Consider the following 19,552-nt stretch of genomic DNA (forward strand, 5'->3'; position numbering starts at 1 on the left):
CCTAAACTGGGGCTTTCTTATGGAGACATCACACATTACCGCCAAATGATCAGAGATGTTAGGATCATAGACTTTGATATTATTGAGCATGTTATCATCAGACTTATTTATAAGTAAGTCAAGAGTATGGCCATTGCGATGAGTCCCAGCACAGACACGTTGTTTAAGGTCAAAAGATTCCAAGATGTCAGTAAAACGTTTGGCATTTACATCATCTTGACAATCCATATGAAAGTTAAAGTCACCAGTAATTAGGACTCGATCAGAAGACTCCACAATTACAGATTCAAGTAGATGTGAGAATTCCTCAAAAAAGCGATTGAAAGAGGAATTATCAGGTGGACGATAGATGACTAAGATCCTGACACTATATAGGCTCCGAAGACGAACATCCATGATTTCAAATGTATCATAATCAACTGTTAATGAAGTGTTGATGTTCAGCACATCCTTAAATAAGATACCGACACCGCCTCCTCTTCCTTGTTTCCTGGGAACATGTAGGAATCTATAACCTGTTGGACACAGTGTTCCAATCTCAACATCATCCATATTGTGTGGTCTCAGCCAGGTCTCAGTGAAAGCTAGTATATCTACATCAAAATCCACCACAAAATCTTTAACCTCCATTGTCTTATTACGCACGGAGCGTGTGTTCAGTAGAGAAAATTTTAAGCAATGCGATAAACCATTTTCACTGTATGGAACTTTCTAGGGATACCGAAGGGAAGTTCCTTTTTATTTTCATTCACAGGATTTTGCCTTAATTGAGATTAATTTCACAAACTTAGTTTTAGGTGAACGATCAACTTCCCGTGAAAAACATTAACTTTGATCGTAATAATAGGATTTAATCATTTAATGATACTTTACGCTAGGTTAGTCGTATCTCACAAGTTGTACCAAAACAAAAAGTCAAAACTGGAAAACCGATTTGTTTTACGCTGTATGGAAAACTTTGTATACTCTACGTGAATTGTCGATACATTATCTTTGAAGTAATTTTAGAGCTGAGCGTGCTATACATTTATCATGTAGGTGAAGTATAGTGGAACAAAGTCGTACAACAAAACGTTCAAAGATAATGGGAAGAGTTTAGAAAGAATAAATACAACATCGCAGACGGTTAAAGAGTTGATTCCAGGCACCACGTACAAATTTGAAGTTTCTGGCTCCTCTGTCTGTGGGGTAAGCGGATCCAGAAGGGTAACAGTGACAACAGAGGTGAAAGGTGAGTTTGTAACCATATAAGGGCTGACCAATCATCATAAGAGATAATCTCAAAAGATTAGAAAAGTTTCTTTATTTTATTTTACTAATCGAAGGAAAATTGTACTCTTTTAATTTTATTCCATACCAATGGTATCCCTAATATGAAGACTATTAGAAATCGATCAGACAGATTATTGCAAATATTGATTTATAAGATCTCTTTTCATCGTCAACTGTAAGTGTTTATTTATTGTCACGTATTTCCAGTTCCTTTTTTTTCAATTTTGCTTGATACCTGTGGTAATAACTTCGTATTGGTGAAGTTGTTTGGTTCCAACTGTCGAAAGCAATTTATTATAATTAATACTGGCGGTTTACATTTAAAGTGGCCATTGTTTTTCGGAAGAGAGTTCTTTAAACAATACAGCCATCAATGGTTGGATAATAACTGCCATCCAGTTACATGTTCATCGATATTCCAAAAAAAAGTATTAATTTGCGACCATCACTTGGTAATGTCACAAAATTCTGTCACACCTGAGCGAATTATTAATATGTAACTATCATTTTGATCGAGTTACCTCTTGAAGAGATAAGTCTTATTAAATCGCTTGATTGGATTCTGCGTAGTTTCTTGAATCACCTCCTGAACCTGTAATCATACAGCCGTACTATCTCGTTCTATAAGAACCATGTTCTGAGCAAAAGTGTGTCGTGACACAAAGCATCTTTTTTCTCACCAGCTCCGGAAGCCCCATTTCCTCATAATGTGAGCAATGTTGAGGTTTCGAAGACATCTGCTGATATTTATCTGTGGCCAGTTGAACAAAAATATGGTCCAATAAGGTAATTATAAAGGAGAAAGAGACTTGCTAAGCAACGAAAGGTTGAGTAGGTCTTTCCTTAAGATAAGGCAAGATTGCTAACCACTACTCGAGAAATGAGGTCACGCTCATTGCACGAAGGCAGGCTACGCGCGTGCGGCGGAAATCAAACTAAAAGGCCTCAAAATGAATCGTTAGGGAAAAAATAATCCTCATAGCAAAATAACTTCCTATTGCAATTGCTAACGGGTGAGAATTTCAAGGCAGTGCATATCAAATTATCCAAGAAATGATGATCTTAATCGTTCTCGTAGATAGGCGGATGGTATAACCAAGACCACTAACCATACAGAAGTCTCTCGTTGTGATAGATTAAATTTTATTTTGATGTTCCTCTCGGAAACAACTTTTCCTAAACCCTTTTTTACCGCTAGTCAGGTTGTGATAAGTTATTTAAAGCGGGATAGACTTCAGTAGGAGGTCTTAAGTCCTTCGTGTACACATAAGGGCCGTATAAATTACCTTTTTGATCAGTGATTCATGAGTCAGGGAAATTGTTTTTAACCTTTCAGTGCTTATCAGATTATTGTTTTGAAAGTTGTAAATGGTGTTGAAGAGCTTCCAGACAGTTATGATTCACAACTGAAAGCTGCCAGTGATGCAAGGAAGGACGACGTGAACTTTTACATTGCTGCTGAGATAAAGAATGTCCAAGTGCACGTAAAACCTTGGAAATTTACCGTTGGCAATGGTAAAAAAACTGAAAACTATGTGAATGAAAAACTTGAAAAAGGAGAGAAATACACTGTGTACGAGAGGGCTCTAACTGATACCACAAAGGTTATGTAAATCCATTATTTTCAAACTGGAGTTTTTTCATATTTTACAACCAGAATAATCTTTCCTTTTGAAAAATGAACCAGCTATTTTTGAAATGGTTTGACCATAAAGGGAGCCTACCTCCAAACCTTATAGAGTACTAACGTCCCTCCATTGCTAGTACAACTGGCCTAGTGCTCGACAAGCCTCGGAAATTTACCTTTGGCGATGGTGAAATAACTCAACTTTGTAAACGACGAAATTGATAGAGGAGAAAGCTACATTGCGTAGGAGAGCGCTCTAACTAAAATTGAGAATGCGCAAAGAACTGTATGTAAACCAATCATTTAAAAAGATTTTCTTCATTTTTACCTGGAGAATTTTTTTCTTCTCGATAAACTATTTAGCCGCACTCTTGAATGGTTTCACTCCGGAGGAAGCCTATCCTAGACCTAATACAGCACTGACGTCCCTCTGCTACTTGTGCAACTGGGTTTACTGTTTTTTTAAGTCAATTTTAAGAGCAGTTTGCTAAACATAAATTTTGTCTGTGTTTCAGTGAAGATGGTTTGCACTACAGCGTATGAGTAAACACATATACCAGGAGAACGCCTAATCTAAGCGCATAGTGACGTTTCAGTTGTTTTCTACTTGCTTCATTCCCCTCATAGAATTTAAAGCGCGAGCATTTTTTTAAAGTGAGTTTTGTTTTTTTGCATATTTTACAGGTAGTCTTAAAAGGAGAAGTAAGCAGAGTTGCCAAAATTGTCATCACCTCGATAAATGCTGGTTTGTCTAAATTGTAATTAACTCATGATAGTTATATTTTTGACTACAGTTGCGATACAAAGGAACAGGAAGCAAATTAATTTAAGGGGCTTTTCAGGAACAGTTCCTTGTATGCAAGAGTGTTGGCTCTGAGAGGCTTATATTTAGCCTAGTATTAATTGCAACTTACCTGGAGATCCACTTTGTAAAGATATTTCCTGCAAGCAATTCTTCGTTGTCAATATTCAAAGCCTGGTTTCTACCTTTGCTCAATCCAAAACAACAATTTCGAGGTTACCCCAGAATTTGTCTCACTCGGCCTCGTACCCAGCGAAATTTGGTGACGGTAATGAGCTGCCTCGCACATTGGAGCTTACAGAAAGATTTCAATAACACAGTGGCGTTGTTTTACGGGGCATCTCTCTCATCTTGGTCAAGCAAATTTGGAGTTTCGGCTTGTCACTTTTTTTCTAAGAATCGCCAATCTAGTAGCTCTTAGTGCTGAGCTTTATTGAGCTACGTCACGATGTTTTGATTTTTTGTCCTTTTTTTGCTGTAAAACTATCGTGAATGCGAAGGTCACTATTAAGTTGATGATTTCCGGAGTAGAAAAACACCGCAAAGGTAAGAATGAGCCTAAAAGGAACAAGGATGTTTAATAATAGGGAAGATTGCAAATGAAGTTATAAATTGATGGCTGAATGCACTTTCCTCAACCTAGCTGCTTCAAGATTTCCCAGTAGCAGGAATCAGTGGTACATTTGGTAGTACAAGTCAACATCTCAAGCTGCAACCATTTTGATTGCCATGGCGACTAAGTTCTCGGCGAAAATCGACAATTGCGCTACCTGTTTTCGGCTGTCAAATAGCAAGCTGTTCTGTTTTAATTTTTTTAAACAAAATTTAATGACCCAAATAAGAAGGTAGATAAAGACTTCCATTAATTATTGGGTTAGTTCTCCATAGTTGCCGATCATGCAAGTGTATTATTGTCTAGAGAAGTCACGGGAACCTTCAAAGACGATGGTAGGCCACTGTCGACTAAATTAATTTTTCTGACGAGTATTTTCTTATTTTTGGTTGCCGAATTTCTACTCTGAAACAACCTTGAGCTTGGAGCATTGCTAGTAGTAATTCCAGAAGAGCATAATTGTTAAATGCTGTTTACATTTCTCTTATGTAGGGGGTGGGAAAAAGGAAAAGTCCAGTGGTTCTCCAGCTGCAGCTGTTGCTGTACCTGTAGTCCTGTTGCTACTTCTTATACCAGGAGTTGTTGTTGCGGTGTTCTTATACCGGAGGTTTGTTTTATTTTAATACTAAATACTAATGACTGAACGAAGAAAAAAAAAGTAGAGCAACCGAAAATTAGACATTCTGTCCTTTTATCAGGAGAAGGCAATCAAGGTCAAAAAGTGCCAGTGAAAGGCGGTCTGTTCAACTTGATGACCTGAAAAGCGATTCTCAAGACCTTACCTCAAGTACATCAAATCTGGTCTATCAAAATATAGGAGACATTCGTCGGACAATTAAAGGTAATTTTTTCTTGGATAAAGGTATACCTGAAAGTTTCCTATTGGAAGGTCAATGGAAAATCCTCACGGTTGAAGTCATAGCGTTCGTACAATTGAAACGTTAATTTATGTTTAAAAGGATTGTTGGGATGCCTTGCTATATTTCACTTAGACTTTGTCTAACATATTTATTCTTCGGGTAGCAAAGTTATATCTTACTTTAAATTCAAAGACTTGGATCAGCATCATTTCAACGAGGAAAGTGGCAAAAACTTTGAAAAAATATTACAGTAAATGGTTTGTACCCAGGCGTGCACACTCCGATAGCTGGATCGTTCCTTAAGTGTTATATAAGGTTGTGGAAAGCGATCTTGTTGAATGAAGCGAATGAAAGTTAGAGCGTATCTGTTATCTAGGTGAATTGATAACACGGTCGAGTGTCCATTGAGAAGATGGAAGGAATTATAGACTTCATTATTTGCAATTTCTCTACCATACAGGTGCTGAACAACAGCCTGTTAGTGAAGAGAAAGAAGCCATTTACAGTGAGGCTGACGATGGTAAACCCAAACCAATTCCTGTGGCTGAATTTGTAAACTACTTCAAGCATAAATCAAAAAATGGTGCCATTGTGTTGCGCGAGGAATTTAAGGCAAGATTTCTACATTTTATCTATTATAGTTTTCCACTCTTTCCTTTTCTTTCTTGTTATTGTATGACACTGCAGTAATGAATATTTCTCGAATTGTCTGGCGTTTTTTATTTTCTATTTTATGACTCAGTACATTATGTATGACCATTTTTGGGAAAAAAGAACTAATAGTTTTTGTGGATGTCTTTGCAAGGGTCGCAAAACATGATCACATCGAATCGTTTTTGATAAAAGCGCATGTATTGCAACTTAGTTTATAACTTTCCAGTATTTGCCAGGAGGGATGCAGTTCTCCTGGGAGATTGGTAAGAGTAACAGAGGCAAGAACCGTTATGGAAACATTGTTTCATGTGAGTACATTTCATTAACTTTGTAAGTGTATTTATCCAACGGTAAAGATGTAAAACTTAGGAATTTAGATAACGTGAAGTCAGCTTCTAATGCATAGACCGTAACTGGCGCTGCTCCTTTCAGTCGTCCTTCAAGGCAAGTAAGTCACTTTTGTCGTAATAATATCAAATTCCATCTTTGATAAATGGCAGAACTGTACTGAACAATGACTTCAAAGTTGATAATTTTCGTAGTGTGGGCTTAGATCTAGAGGGATTGTTAGGTTTTAATCAGAATTTTCATGACAACATACACTGTACGTGCAGAGCGCAATAATTCTCAAGATTTTTTCTGCATTTCACACCATAAAAAAAAAAAAAAACCGTGGAGAACTTTGGTAGTGACTAAATGACCGACTGTGTTTGTTAACAGATGATCATTCTCGCGTATTATTGGAGGAAATAGAGGGTGATACAAACTCCAGCTACATCAATGCAAGCTACATTCCGGTCAGTAACAAAAATTGCATGAGACGACGTGGACACAACGACACAATACGACATAACACGACAAGACAAGACAAAACATTAGAAGGAAGTCGACATTACTTGTTTGATATAATGGATAGATGAATAGATAAACAATTAACCCTATCCCGGCAGCCCCTGTAATCAAACAGATAGACAAAAAAATTCTTTTACCGTTTGGGCATCTTCCAAGATCTAGCTTGGATTTTTTTGTCTCTTCGTTGTCCTTTTTTTGGAGGTTGATTTTTATCCGTTATTGTTTGTCGTCAAGCGCTAACTTTTATTTCAGAGTCGCCCATCATTTTTTTAAAAAAATTCTTAGCTTGCAAAAAAAGACTGAAAAAGATATTTAAATAGCTTGACATCTATATTTTAGTTGCTTATCATGAATTTTTGTTAACTTTTTCATATATCTCTCTTCAGACGTACGATGAGGTCTCCATGACCTATATTGCAACACAAGGTAAGAATCACTTGGGGTGTCTCATGGAAAGACTGTTAATTGTCACACTCTAACACCTGTCATTGCTTACCAGCTCCAGTGAAATCTGATGCAACAAAGAGTTGGAGAACAAGCAAATGTCTCACATGATAATTTGGATCAATTTCACCGGGGTCTTTGTCAGTATATTTAACCATTTATCCTCTACAAATACGACACCCCTGGAAATAACAAAAGCGTCCTTAATTAAGGTCCCATCGTTAAACGTAATATAGTGTAAGTGCAAAGCTTATACAAAAGTCCCACTCAGCTCATGTAGACGATGATTTTTGCACTTTTATGGGGCGATCATTATCTCTTGTCATTACAGGGATCCATCACTTTATTGGGGGTTTTACTGTGGCCTTTTTTCAGCATTTTGCGTTGTTTCAGTGTTCGTCTTTTACATTTCGGGGAAAATACTCATGGAAAAGCAGCAATAAATGATTAATGTTTTCAAGAAAGTACCTACACTCCTAAGCAAATGACTTGTCCTATTCTTTTGTAGATAAGTGCTAAATAGCCCCTGAGAAATTGACTTATCTTTCATCTCTCTTTTACAATTCTCTTACTGCTTTGTCAATGTCTGTTAGGTCCAACATCTTCAACTATCGCCGATTTCTGGCGAATGGTGTGGCAGGAAAACATTTCCACCGTTGTGATGCTTACAAACCTGGTTGAGCTGGGAAAGGTAGGCCTCGAGAAACTTTCAGTTTTATGTCGATTGTAAACCAGGGTTTCATTGGTTTTGCAGTTCCTTTGCTTTGTGGGTGGTCTGTAAAACTCGCACCATAACCACAGCCGGCGGGCCCAAAACTAAATCACGAGCTACGAAGCCACTTGCGTAACATGCTGTACGACAAAGTTATTGGTCGCTACATATGATATCACATCTACTTTTTTTATCTTATCTGTAGGGCAAATGTGATCAGTATTGGCCAGATGATACTTTCAGATTTGGTGCCATCACCGTTACCCTGCACAAGACTGAAACCTTTGCCGATTACGTCATCAGGTCACTAATCGTGACAAAGGTGGGTTGTCTTAGCATAGACACACTTAGTTTCATTTCCATCACATGGGTTTGGTCATTTTAAAAACAGTAATAATAGTAATAATACCTTTATTTAGACACGATAATGTTTAGAGCTGAACAGCTTGTGGGGTCGTGTGTAAATCTAAATAAACTCTAAATTAAATAAATTCAAATGATGATGGTTTTTGAGGAGAGGGGAAAACTTGAGTATCCGGAGAAAAACCTCTCGGAGCAGAGTAGAGAACCAACAAATTCAATCCACTTATGACGCTGGGTCCGGGAATCGAACCCAGGACACATTGGTAGAAGGTGAGCGCTCTCACCACCATGCCAACCCTGTTCCTCTTTCAGTGTAACCGTAATGTGCTCGCTACGTGTACATGATAAGAATACACAAATTGCGATGCATCCCAACATAGAAAACTGTAAACCACAACCATTTTGTACCAGTGGTAGATCTCAGGGTGGGGTATGGGGTGTTCAGAATTCCCCCCTCCTCCCTTGTCATTAGACTTCTAGGTTGTTTCCCTACTTGTCTGAAACCAAGATTTTTCCAACTAGAGAATTGCATATGAGTACTCAATTTAAAGCAATCACAATTTGCCTTTTTGAGATATCTCTTAGGTTATTTAGCTATTTAGGCTCTAATGCAAAACAAAAACAAAAAAAATTGGTTTTATTTGTGAATCAAAGTTTAGGCCCCTTATCAAAAAACTCCTGGATCCGCCGCTGTATGACATTAAGTATTAGAGCTTTTTCTCTCTGTTGACAGTGCGTGTTGTTTACTAAAATTCAGATTAAAAATGTTAATATGTGTTCATCTCTGTTAGAACTAAAACTACGTCATTTGAAATACAACATCTTGCATTATTTTTTTGTCACGGCAAACTACCTGCAAAGAGTGACTACGTATTTTGGGCCAAGAAGGCTCTTATTATAAGAATATCCTCAGCATAAATACGAATTTTCACCTAGGATGCAGAAAATAGGAATGTGCAGCAGTTTCATTACGTCACTTGGCCAGACAAAGGTGTCCCACACCATTCCACAGCTCTACTTGGATTTAGACAAAAGATTCATGCTAGGCACCTGGCTACTGGTGGACCACTTCTTGTGCATTGCAGGTAAAAAGTATTGTAATATTTGAAGACTTCAAATTAAATACTTTACGTTTTGATAGATTTTCCACGTGAAAAGGTACCAAAGGCCCTCCGTTGACCGTCCTTTCATCCTCAACACTCAACGGATCGTGCTTGAAATAACTCACAGTCGCAGCACCGCTTTTTCAATGTGTCCATAGTAATCACAGTAGCTAATCAGAAGAAAGATTAACATCACAAGGAACCTATGAGAACTCGAATTAAACGAGTTGAACCGTCTGAAGTGTGAGAATTACACGCGTAAGAGTAGGGCTCTTATTTAATAAATGAACCTCGGATATCTACTCTCAATAGCCTTATTGATCATACAAATGACGTCAAAAATTGTGAACACGAGTAAAACCTGCCAGAAGCGAAGCCTATAGGTATAGCCGCAAAGTTTGTTTCTATTCAGATTTGGTACTTCAGCAGTCAGATTTCCAACTTTCACTAAATTCCTAGTATATTATCTTAGTTTTCCTACCGTTTCCCCTCTTATTGGTCCCAGCCTTTTAGAATTCCCAATTTCTACCCTCCTCTTCGTTAATTATTAATTGTTTTTCTTGGTACCCTTTTGCAGTGCTGGTGTTGGTCGAACTGGCACATATATTGCTATCGACGCCATGCTGGAGAGTGCTGAGAAGATTAAAACTGTGTTCATACAGAATTACGTGCAAGTCATGCGTAAATCTCGTCCTCATATGATACAGAAAGATGTAAGCTAACAAATTAAACCGTTTTCCATGAGAGTAATAGCAGCATAATTGCTAGTAATTCTCCCCCCGTGCATCTTTTAAGAAGAATCTTTGTCGTGATAGTGAAACTGATACAGTGTCTAAAGATCCCAAGCCTGGTCTTTATGATGACCGTCAAAGGCCATTATAACATAACCAAAGTAAAGCGCGCGCTCTGATTGGTCAATTTAGCGTCCCCCCTTAGCCCATGGGTGTACGCTGCGGACGGGAGCAAATGCAAAGACTATTTTTCCGCGCGCGCTTGTTTTTTCTGGTCACGTAAGAATTGTTAAATAAAAGGGAACTCTTTAGCTACAATGTATCAATGTTATGTTATAAAACAAATGGTAAACACCACAGCGTACACTATTGAGTTATGGATGCTCTTGGGAGGTTTGCTAAGCACTCAAGAAGCCAGAGTCGCTCTCGGCTATCGCCTCGAGCGACTCTTACGCTTTTTTCGTTCTTAGCAACCTCCCGCGTGCATCCATAACTCAATAGTGTACGCTGTGGTGTTTACCATTTGTTAAGTAGTCTTTTTGCAGGACGCTCAAATGATTTCAGAGTCCGCCTCCTCGAATCCGCCATTTCTACGCAACTTTAGAAAATACTGTCATTCCTGAAGACTTTATCCGAATTGATATATGTCTATAAATTACAAGTTTAATAAAAAATGTTTGTAAAACTCAGGACTTATGAATAAAAAGATAAGTAATGTAAAATAACCATATTCAACAAGTCAGCTTTAAAACGTGTTAAAGCTTTGGTGTAAATGGGGTATTAGTCACCTGAGAATTCAACTGATACCTGTATAGATTTGGTCGACATCCTGTTTCAGAAGATTTCATTTGTCTTAAAACAACGCCCAGGAAAGGTCACGTTTTTGTTGGTAATGAAGATGCAGAGCTTGTTAAGCGCAGGTGATTTATTTTGACGATAAGGAATTTCTTAAATTTGGCTCTATTAAAAGCCGTCCGTCTTAACAGTACTGGTATTGACTTTGTCTTTGTATAGGACCAGTATGTTTTCTTGCATCAAGCAGTGATGGAAGCTTTGGTATGTGGAAATACAGAGATTGTCCCTCAGGACCTACGAATTACAATGAACAAGCTTACCATGGTACATAAATCATCCAAAAAGACTGGATATGAGCAAGAGTTTAAGGTAACTAGTAACTATTCCTAGTAACTAAATTTGCTTTTGTATGTTGTAAACTGTGAGCAGACGTTAATACCTGCAGGATAGTGCATCACTTGATTCTGAGGATTCTTTTCAAAATGTGTCTTTGACTTTTTAACCTTGTCTTCATATTTCTTATACACTTATAAGGATAAAAGAATCTCGACAACTAGCAACTGTCTCACCAACAAATCAGACTTAAATATCAAACTTTACATCAAGTGTGCTTTTGTTCATCAAGAATGCCTGCAATTAACCTTTTCACGTACACTTTGTGTCACTTTTCTATTTATTTACATTTTTGTGTGTGTGTTTGGGGGGGGGGGTGGGTGTGTTTTGCTCTAATAAAAAACACTACCTTAATCCTCAAGGAGGCAGTAATATATTAGTTCGGTAAAAAACCAGAACACTAAGGAAACAACAATAAACTAGGACTGAAGCTAATGGCTTAGGATTGAGAGGATTAAAACGGATTGCAAAAGACGAACCCAGAGAATTTGGAATAAACTTTTAAAATGCCCATGCAATGACACTACTTTTTTCAATTATGTGTTGTAGCGCTTGGAGCTTGTAACAGACGCCGAGGCTTCTCAAGAGGAAGCAAAGCAAGCATTTATGCCGGCAAACGTTGTCAAAAATAGGTTCCCTAACGTTGTTCCACGTAAGTGTTACCTTGTCTTCGTTTGCAGTTGTTTCCGAAACACTAAACTAGACTTTTATTTACTCCTGTGTCATTTCCTAGTTGAGTCCTAAAGCAAGTGTGGTCATTCAGACATGACTTGTGTATTGTTCGATTAGTGCGCTATTCAAGCTGCCGGTCATCGATCGCTCTGCATCATTTTGTTAGTCGTTTAAGTCAGGTCATAGCCTACAAGGGATTATGAAGTTGTACTGCGATGACTCAAATAGATATAATTTGGATATCTCAACAAAGTTGAAATGGTAAATTGGCCACCGTAACGATTACAAAAGCTGACGTCTCGAGCGTTAGCCCTTCGTCGGAGCGAATAGAGGAATTGTGGGTTGTGTGTGCTTTTAAAAGCAGAAAATGGAGCTACGTTATTGATGGGAACATGGCAACGCGAAAAACATGAATAAATTAGTGGAATGAAAAGCAATCCTTGATCCCTGTGGAATTTAGACTGCCGGTTTGAAAGATGAGCTTTTGTTCAAGATTTTTACGGCTTTCCGTGCTACCTAAGTGCAAGGAAAGACCGCAGATTGACATATGTTGCTTAGAATGATTAGGTAAATTAAAATGTCTAGCGACTGGTTTCGATGTGTCCTAGTCATTCCTTTCCACGTCTCGAAGGTGTTCTCGGAATCGGTCACCTAGTCTTCTGCCTGTTTCGCCGATGTATATCTTTTTGCAATAAGTGCAAGTTATGCAATAGATTACATTGGCGGAGGTGCACGTGAAGTGATCGGTGATCTTAATGGATCTTTTAGGTCCCGATATTTTTTATCAGCGTTGTGAATGAAAGGACACGTTTTGCATCGTGCACGAGCGCATTTAAAAGTGCCTGGTTGATCATTAGTCTGAAAAGAACTTCTGACCAAAAAACTGCCTATGTTTTTGTCGCCTTTGAATGAAATGAGCGAAGGCTGCGAAAAGATAGTGCTTGTCTCTGGATCGTTTTGAAGTAATTTAAAGTTTTTGAGAATGATGGATTTAACTGAGTGGTTGTGAGGGTGAAACGTGAGAGTGAATGGAATGCGGTCGGAATCTTCCTTATGCGACGTTTGTAGTGCTGAATGTCGATCAGTAAGTTGAGCGCGGTGGTAACCCGCTTGAACGACGGAAACAGGGTAACCACGTTTATCGAAGAACTGGCACATTGACTCTGATTTGTGGTGGAAATCAGAGTCATCACTACATACACGACGAAGTCTTAGAAACTGAGATAAAGGAATGGAATTCTTAACGTGAGATGGATGCGAAGACGAATATAACAAGTAATTATGCGAGTCTGTAGGTTTGTAATACACACTAGTGCATAAACCGTTACCTTCAATTGAAACTTTGACGTCTAAAAAAGATAAAGAATCGTCAGAAATTTCTAAAGTATATTTCAGAGCCGGGTGAAAGGAATTGACTTCGGTTATGAATTGAGTTACCCTCACCGACGCAGCCCCAAACAGTTTCTTTCGACACTATCAGCCTTTACTCAAACAGATAAAATGTTGTAGGTTGGAGTGATGACTAAAATCACTGTGTTGTGTTTTGAGACAGCTTGCGTAAACTTCACCCGAAAGTGACCCAAATAGGCGTGAAAGGAAGCTGTCTAAGACATTGTTGGGCTTGGGATGGGGAGAAATATCTCTAGGATAACTAAAATGCGTAAAATTCGACATTTGTTTCCCCAAAACTCCATACCAAATGTCAGGTGGCGCCTCACATTGAATAATGTTTCCAACCGAGACAATCTTTTTAACTTTTGTTGGGTATATTTTTGGTCTGCATAAATACCTTTACTTCTATAATTAAACACTCTTATTCGATTCTGTCCCAGTGGACAGCGCTCGAGTGCTCTTACAAGCTTCTTCACAAGACAAGAGTTACATCAATGCCTCATTCGTTGACGTAAGTGCAAAAATGACCCTTTTTTATTTGGTTATGGTATATTCTGTAATTCCAACATTTTGATCAGAAAAGACTCAGAACTTTCAGGTTATTTACAATCTAAATGTAAATGTTTATTTTAATTTTTTTCCTTCTCGAGTTGTGGTGGTCTTATTCTTTTTCTGCTAATATACTCGTGCTGCTCAAATTGACTTCCATATTTTCTTTTGATCTTTTATTTATCAGGACTACAAACAACGTAATGCATACATCCTGACTCAAGCGCCATTAGATAACACTATTTTAGACCTCTGGCAAATGATTTCTCAATATGATATTGGCACAGTTGTGATGTTGAATAACTTGAAAGAGGGAAAGCAGGTAAGGTCATGACATGTGTCTAAAAAGCGCGAAGCAACACGCTTCACTCTTAGCAACGGAGAAGTCATTTAGTTAACTTAAGATAACTTAAAACATTTTGAGAGACGAAACAGCCTTTTGGCATCCTTCATCGTCAATAGAAAGTAATATTTTACAACGACTGTCCGAATGATTATGCTCTCAAATGTCATACTCTAGAGGTGGAACACTTTACTGGAAAATCCTTCCCACCTCTTTTTAGATTCCTATCGTAATTTTAAATATATCCAGTTAATGGTATCACCAAATCTCTTAGTAGCACTGCTTTTGTCTTTATAGAACTACCCACAATACTGGCCAAGCAAGGAATCCGCCAAGTATGGGGAAGTCACCGTCCAGCTTTTGTCTCAAGAGACTTCTAACAATATCACTACCCGACGATTCAGCGTAGAGAATGCAGCGGTACGGTTCGCTTGTTTTAGAATTTTTAGATCCTCTTTTATCTGATTACTTTCAGGGCTCGACACTAACTTTTCAACCTACTAGCCAAGTGGCTGGTGACATCTTAGATGTTACGACAATGTCAGTTGGTTTACCAGCCAAACTGGCTGGTGGAAATCGAAATCCACAAGCCAAAACTGAATTTCTACTAGGCTGTGGCTAGTGGGCTATAGCTACCGTTAGTGTCGAGACCTGACTTTGGGGGGAACCTTTACTATAACAATAGGAAGTGTTTGTACGTTTTCGATGCGCAGGAGTTTGACCTTAACGCTTTCACAATCAGGGGAGACCAATGAAAAATTTTTCATAACATCATCTGTGCAGTGTCTGGTAGAAAGATGATCAGTAGAGAGGAAAATATTTAGTAGACGATATTGTTTGATTTACCATCAGATTTTCTGAACTTTTGTATGACTATGGAATCCAGCGGTGGAAGTCTTTCTTTTCTTCTTTTGCTTCTTTATTTTTCAAAATTCAGTGTTTCATTCCTCGTAATGAAATTAATCCTGCGTGGAAAATTGATTTTTTTAAAAGGGGTATCCACTGTAGAATGTGTTTGGGAATTTTACAGACAATCCCACGATTCAATTCACAAATACGTTCATTACACCTTGTTTCGCCTCTCACGCGTAGGCTAGTAGACCTACAATAAAACTAAAAACACACTAATAAATTGATATAATTTGCAGTGTTTTCTTAAAATGCGAAGTTCAGAGTTTTTTTAAGTACTTACAAGTTCTCTGAGGCTTCCCCACGAAGAAAACAACGGATTGAAATCTCTGGAGGATTTCAAGTTCTCAAAAGCAACAGCCAAAAGAGAGACTTGCTTATACGATCACGTGGCCCTCGTGACGACTTATCAAAATCACTCGCTTTCTAATTAAATTTGTTCTTTAGCTTCCTAAGAAGACGTCAACTTTACAGCATATACAGTACACTGGTTGGGCCAACACAAACTCGTGCCCAGATCCCCAGGAGATACTCGACCTGATGACCGCTGTTCAGCAGTCTCAGCAGCAATCAGGAAATGGAGTCATTGTTTTTCAGTGCAGGTAAAGAGCACGCTTCTTCTTGATGTTATTACACGTTCAAATGTTTTACTAGACGTGACCCTAAACACACTAGGGATTTGGCTGATAATGGTTCAATCGGTCTATACCTCATGAGAATAGCGTATGGTAACTTATCAGATGCTTGAATCATATATAACTGCAAACGCTTACTTTTTGTACGACAAGCTCAGACTGTCATCTGAACTTAAAACAATTTACCCTGTCTGCAATATGCACCATCTACATTAATACTTAACACTTTTGAAAAATTAAACACGTAGGCGCGCTATATAGGGAAGTCTTCTCTGGGAAGACCTAGGCTCATTTGTCACTCACCGTTGACGTGTGTGGGTCAATTTCAAATGCTGGTAGACGAACAAATAGAGCTAATAAGATATCTTTTGTTTACTTCCACCAGCATGGTGGCATGAGGTAACGTGCGAACCACCTACTTCGATCTCAAATTTACCGCCACAAATAAAGATAGTTTCCATTGGAGAAAGCAAATACAATTCTCAAAAATTCTTGAATTATGATGAAGACATGAAACAATTTTGAGGAATGCGTCCCCTGTTCACTGCTTTGGAGTAGCTGTAGCTCAAGCTGACTTGACTCTAAGAGTTCTACATCACACGGCGGTTGATTGACAAATGGTCCAGTGGGACCTAAGGCTCCTTTTATAGCGCGCCTTCGTGTTTAAGGGTAAAGAAACGAGGCGAGAAACTGTAACATCGTTCCACCAGAGTCCACGTTTCCACTTTCTTGATTGATTTTCCTTTTATCTTTTTACAGTGATGGTATTGGCCGTAGCGGCTGTGTAGCTACTATAATGTCAGTGATCGAACGAGTCAAGATTGAACAAACAGTTGACGTTTTCCAGACTGTGAAACTTGTTCGAGCAAAGAGACCAGGTGGAGTCAACACTCTGGTAAGTTGACAGGTGTCAAAAGTTGTGACTGTTACAATTTTACTCGGATGTAGATTGGCATAACAGGTTACCTCTTCTCCAGCGTCTGTTAGTAACGTAATAAAATACCACATTTGCTTTTTCATACTGGGGGTTGGGCAAGGGTTATCACGTGCACCTAAAATCTTCCGCCAGTCCTTCTAGCTAAGACTGAGTTTTCCTTTATACTGAGCAGTTTATTGTTTGTCATGTTGAATAGTTTTTGCTTATTTTTACTTCTTCCTAAGCTTTCTTTGCACAGTGCTGGGTGCCCACTAGTCAATAGTATATCCCTCGTGAGCCTAAGGTATGCTGTTTTTTATTCATCTTTCAGGAGCAGTACATGTTCTGTTACAAGACAGTTGTGGCTTACTTAGACTCTTTCAGCACCTACTCAAACTTTGCAGAATGTTAAAGCGCATTGCAAAGTATGAAAGGTTTGACAGACAGAAGTGATCTACATCCTCGAGTGTTTTTATGGCTGAGCTGTGTTCGGCAGCTTTTTTTCCTTCATATTCAAATTTTTATAATGTGTTAAATTTACCTCTAAGTAGAAGGCCTTTCCCTCCAATATATTTGCTAAAAAAGTTTTTTATAAAGTTTTATATATTTTAGTATTATCCATAAAATATTTTAAGTAAAAGTAGGTAAAATAAGTCAATACAACTGAAGGTGTTGTCAGCTGAAGGAGGTTCAAAGTTTGATTGTAGATGTACTTACCTCAGATTCCGTTATGGTAACTTGAAACACAAACATGTGTCTCTACACGGCTCAGTACAATGGCAATATCATTAATTGTGTTATCGTACTTTTCAAACTATCCCATTAAAAGAGAGAGATACTACATTTTCGGTGTATGTAGAAAGATTTAGAAGACAACAACTCTTAGAGAATTTATTACATTTATAGAGTTTTGTAGTATTTTGTAGTTAAAGGTAAAGGAAAGATTTTTAGAACATAGATTTCATAATATTTTTTCTTGAAAGTCTATGTGAAGTTTTAAAGTTATCGTTTCTTGTCAAAATCGTTGGATTCAAAGTGGAGGTTTGTAGTTCTATAGTTTGTTTTGGTGTGTTAACGTGCCTTTTGCGTTTACCTCCGATATCTAGATTTAGTTCTCATTATATTCCATTATCAAACCATACAGGAAGGTCACACAACGTCTATATATGAAATTGCCTTTTTTCTCTCAGAAATAAGATAGAGTTTTGTATAGGTTAGATTTTTGTTTATGAAATGATAAAGTGATTTTTTTTAACGATTTATGGAAAATTAAAACGTGCAATACACATTGAATTGTCTAATATTCAACAATTGTATAATTTTCCAAAGTAAAGTATAGAGTCTATTCAGCGTAAAGATTTATATTCACGTAATTATCTGGAGGAGATGCTTAAGCTGGCTGTGTAGTGCTCAATACAGAAAGTAGACCTTCTGATGATTGCGAAAGCATGAAACTACGAGTCATGGAAACTTTGTTTCGTTGTTGATTTTACTATTTCTATTCACATAATTAATAATTGATTGATTGTGATTGAAATCGGTATTTTTTTAAAATGTGGTCATATTCACCAACTCAAAGTTAACATTTTCTATATTCTGTGAATTTTGTAGTAATCGACCTTCGGATTGGCTATCCGAGCGGGTAAGAAGGGCCCGTTTTGACCGCTGGACTTTTTCTCAGTCCATGAAATTACGAAGAAAGAACTCGGCCAGTATCCAGCCCTCTTGACCTCACGCTTCGTCAATAAGGACCTTTAGCATCCCGTTTACTGCAAACGGCAAACGGCTGCTAGCGGTTTGAGGTTTCCCGTTTGCCGTCGTCACCAAAATTGAATTTAGCATGGCTTTGACGTCTTTTGGCGGGAAAAGCCTACCTTTTAAGAGCCTTTTTATCTTCTTCAAGTTATTTTGAGATAAGGCCATTCATCCTTTCTCTACAAGCTCGCCCTGAGAGCACGACGGGTTTTTTGTCTTCCGAAAAAAAAGGGGAAAGTACCCTCGGAATTTCCTTATAATCAGCGGGACATTTTGGCCTTCGCTGGGCCGCTTCGGTCGCCAGCATCACCTCTTGGCAAGTGTTTGGCTATCTAAAAGGCACTTTCTAGAAATGGAAGAAGGCATACATTGATACAGAACTCCATAACTGTGTTTCTTTGCATGCACATGTTTAGGAACTTCGAGCCGCCATTTTGTTTTCAAGTTCTTTCGCCACTCGGCTTTCTTCCATTTAGATCATGCAAAATACATTGTTTTTTTAATCACAAAAAAAACGACATTTGGATCCATAAATGGTGGAAAATTCTTACTAAAAGTGTCAAACGTAAGTTGGTTTTGATAAGGGGCCAAAAAGCCTTCCCGTAAATCACTTACGGCTAGAGCGCCTTTTTCCCGTCGAAACTGGAACCGCAAACTGCAAACGTGACGGCAAAGCGGTGGTCACGTGACCTCCTCAGGTTCGCCGTTTGCCGTAAACGTGATGCTAAAGTTCCCTACTAACTCATACATCGATAACAAGTCGATGCATTTGCTCACGTCAGCAGCAAACACCCATTAGCAAATAGACACTGAATCGCCCGATCAGAGCGTACGTTGTGTTGGGTATGTTATAAAAGGTACTCAGATTTTCTGAAAATCTCAATAGTAGAAGTATTACTGCTACATCCATAGCATTAGAGGGTGAAATTCAAACTGCCGAACCAACCGACCTACACATCCACTCGTGTAACCACTATAAATACTACAGAGAGCTAAATGTATCATCATTTAAAAATCAACATAAACTGATTGACAACCACAATTTTCTGAGACGAGCTTGAATAGTGAGAAACAAAGACATCTTTTGTCGGATGAGCTTTCTGTTCAAATAGCCGCTCAATTAAGCAAACCAATCGTGATCGCATACCCTGACAAACTCA

General features: G+C 38.2%; 1 protein-coding gene across 1 annotated transcript in view; it reads left to right on the forward strand.

Annotated features, from left to right (window-relative positions):
- The window catches only part of LOC111345456 (receptor-type tyrosine-protein phosphatase F), a 61,169-nt gene extending 43,062 nt beyond the window's left edge, over nucleotides 1-18,107 (forward strand). The window contains exons 19-40 of the mRNA XM_088737354.1: nucleotides 1,039-1,231; nucleotides 1,956-2,058; nucleotides 2,609-2,876; nucleotides 3,584-3,644; nucleotides 4,807-4,921; nucleotides 5,013-5,155; nucleotides 5,635-5,786; nucleotides 6,055-6,136; nucleotides 6,549-6,625; nucleotides 7,067-7,106; nucleotides 7,718-7,815; nucleotides 8,042-8,158; nucleotides 9,136-9,284; nucleotides 9,880-10,015; nucleotides 11,048-11,197; nucleotides 11,771-11,873; nucleotides 13,726-13,796; nucleotides 14,022-14,156; nucleotides 14,475-14,597; nucleotides 15,534-15,688; nucleotides 16,481-16,616; nucleotides 16,969-18,107. Of these exons, the coding sequence (XP_088593480.1) occupies nucleotides 1,039-1,231; nucleotides 1,956-2,058; nucleotides 2,609-2,876; nucleotides 3,584-3,644; nucleotides 4,807-4,921; nucleotides 5,013-5,155; nucleotides 5,635-5,786; nucleotides 6,055-6,136; nucleotides 6,549-6,625; nucleotides 7,067-7,106; nucleotides 7,718-7,815; nucleotides 8,042-8,158; nucleotides 9,136-9,284; nucleotides 9,880-10,015; nucleotides 11,048-11,197; nucleotides 11,771-11,873; nucleotides 13,726-13,796; nucleotides 14,022-14,156; nucleotides 14,475-14,597; nucleotides 15,534-15,688; nucleotides 16,481-16,616; nucleotides 16,969-17,049 (2,688 nt within the window). The 3' untranslated portion in view covers nucleotides 17,050-18,107. The remainder of the gene's footprint in view (nucleotides 1-1,038; nucleotides 1,232-1,955; nucleotides 2,059-2,608; nucleotides 2,877-3,583; nucleotides 3,645-4,806; nucleotides 4,922-5,012; nucleotides 5,156-5,634; nucleotides 5,787-6,054; nucleotides 6,137-6,548; nucleotides 6,626-7,066; nucleotides 7,107-7,717; nucleotides 7,816-8,041; nucleotides 8,159-9,135; nucleotides 9,285-9,879; nucleotides 10,016-11,047; nucleotides 11,198-11,770; nucleotides 11,874-13,725; nucleotides 13,797-14,021; nucleotides 14,157-14,474; nucleotides 14,598-15,533; nucleotides 15,689-16,480; nucleotides 16,617-16,968) is intronic.
- Nucleotides 18,108-19,552: the final 1,445 nt, after the last annotated feature.

This window comes from Stylophora pistillata, chromosome 11 (assembly GCF_964205215.1).
Source record: "Stylophora pistillata chromosome 11, jaStyPist1.2, whole genome shotgun sequence".
Lineage (NCBI taxonomy): Eukaryota > Metazoa > Cnidaria > Anthozoa > Scleractinia > Pocilloporidae > Stylophora > Stylophora pistillata.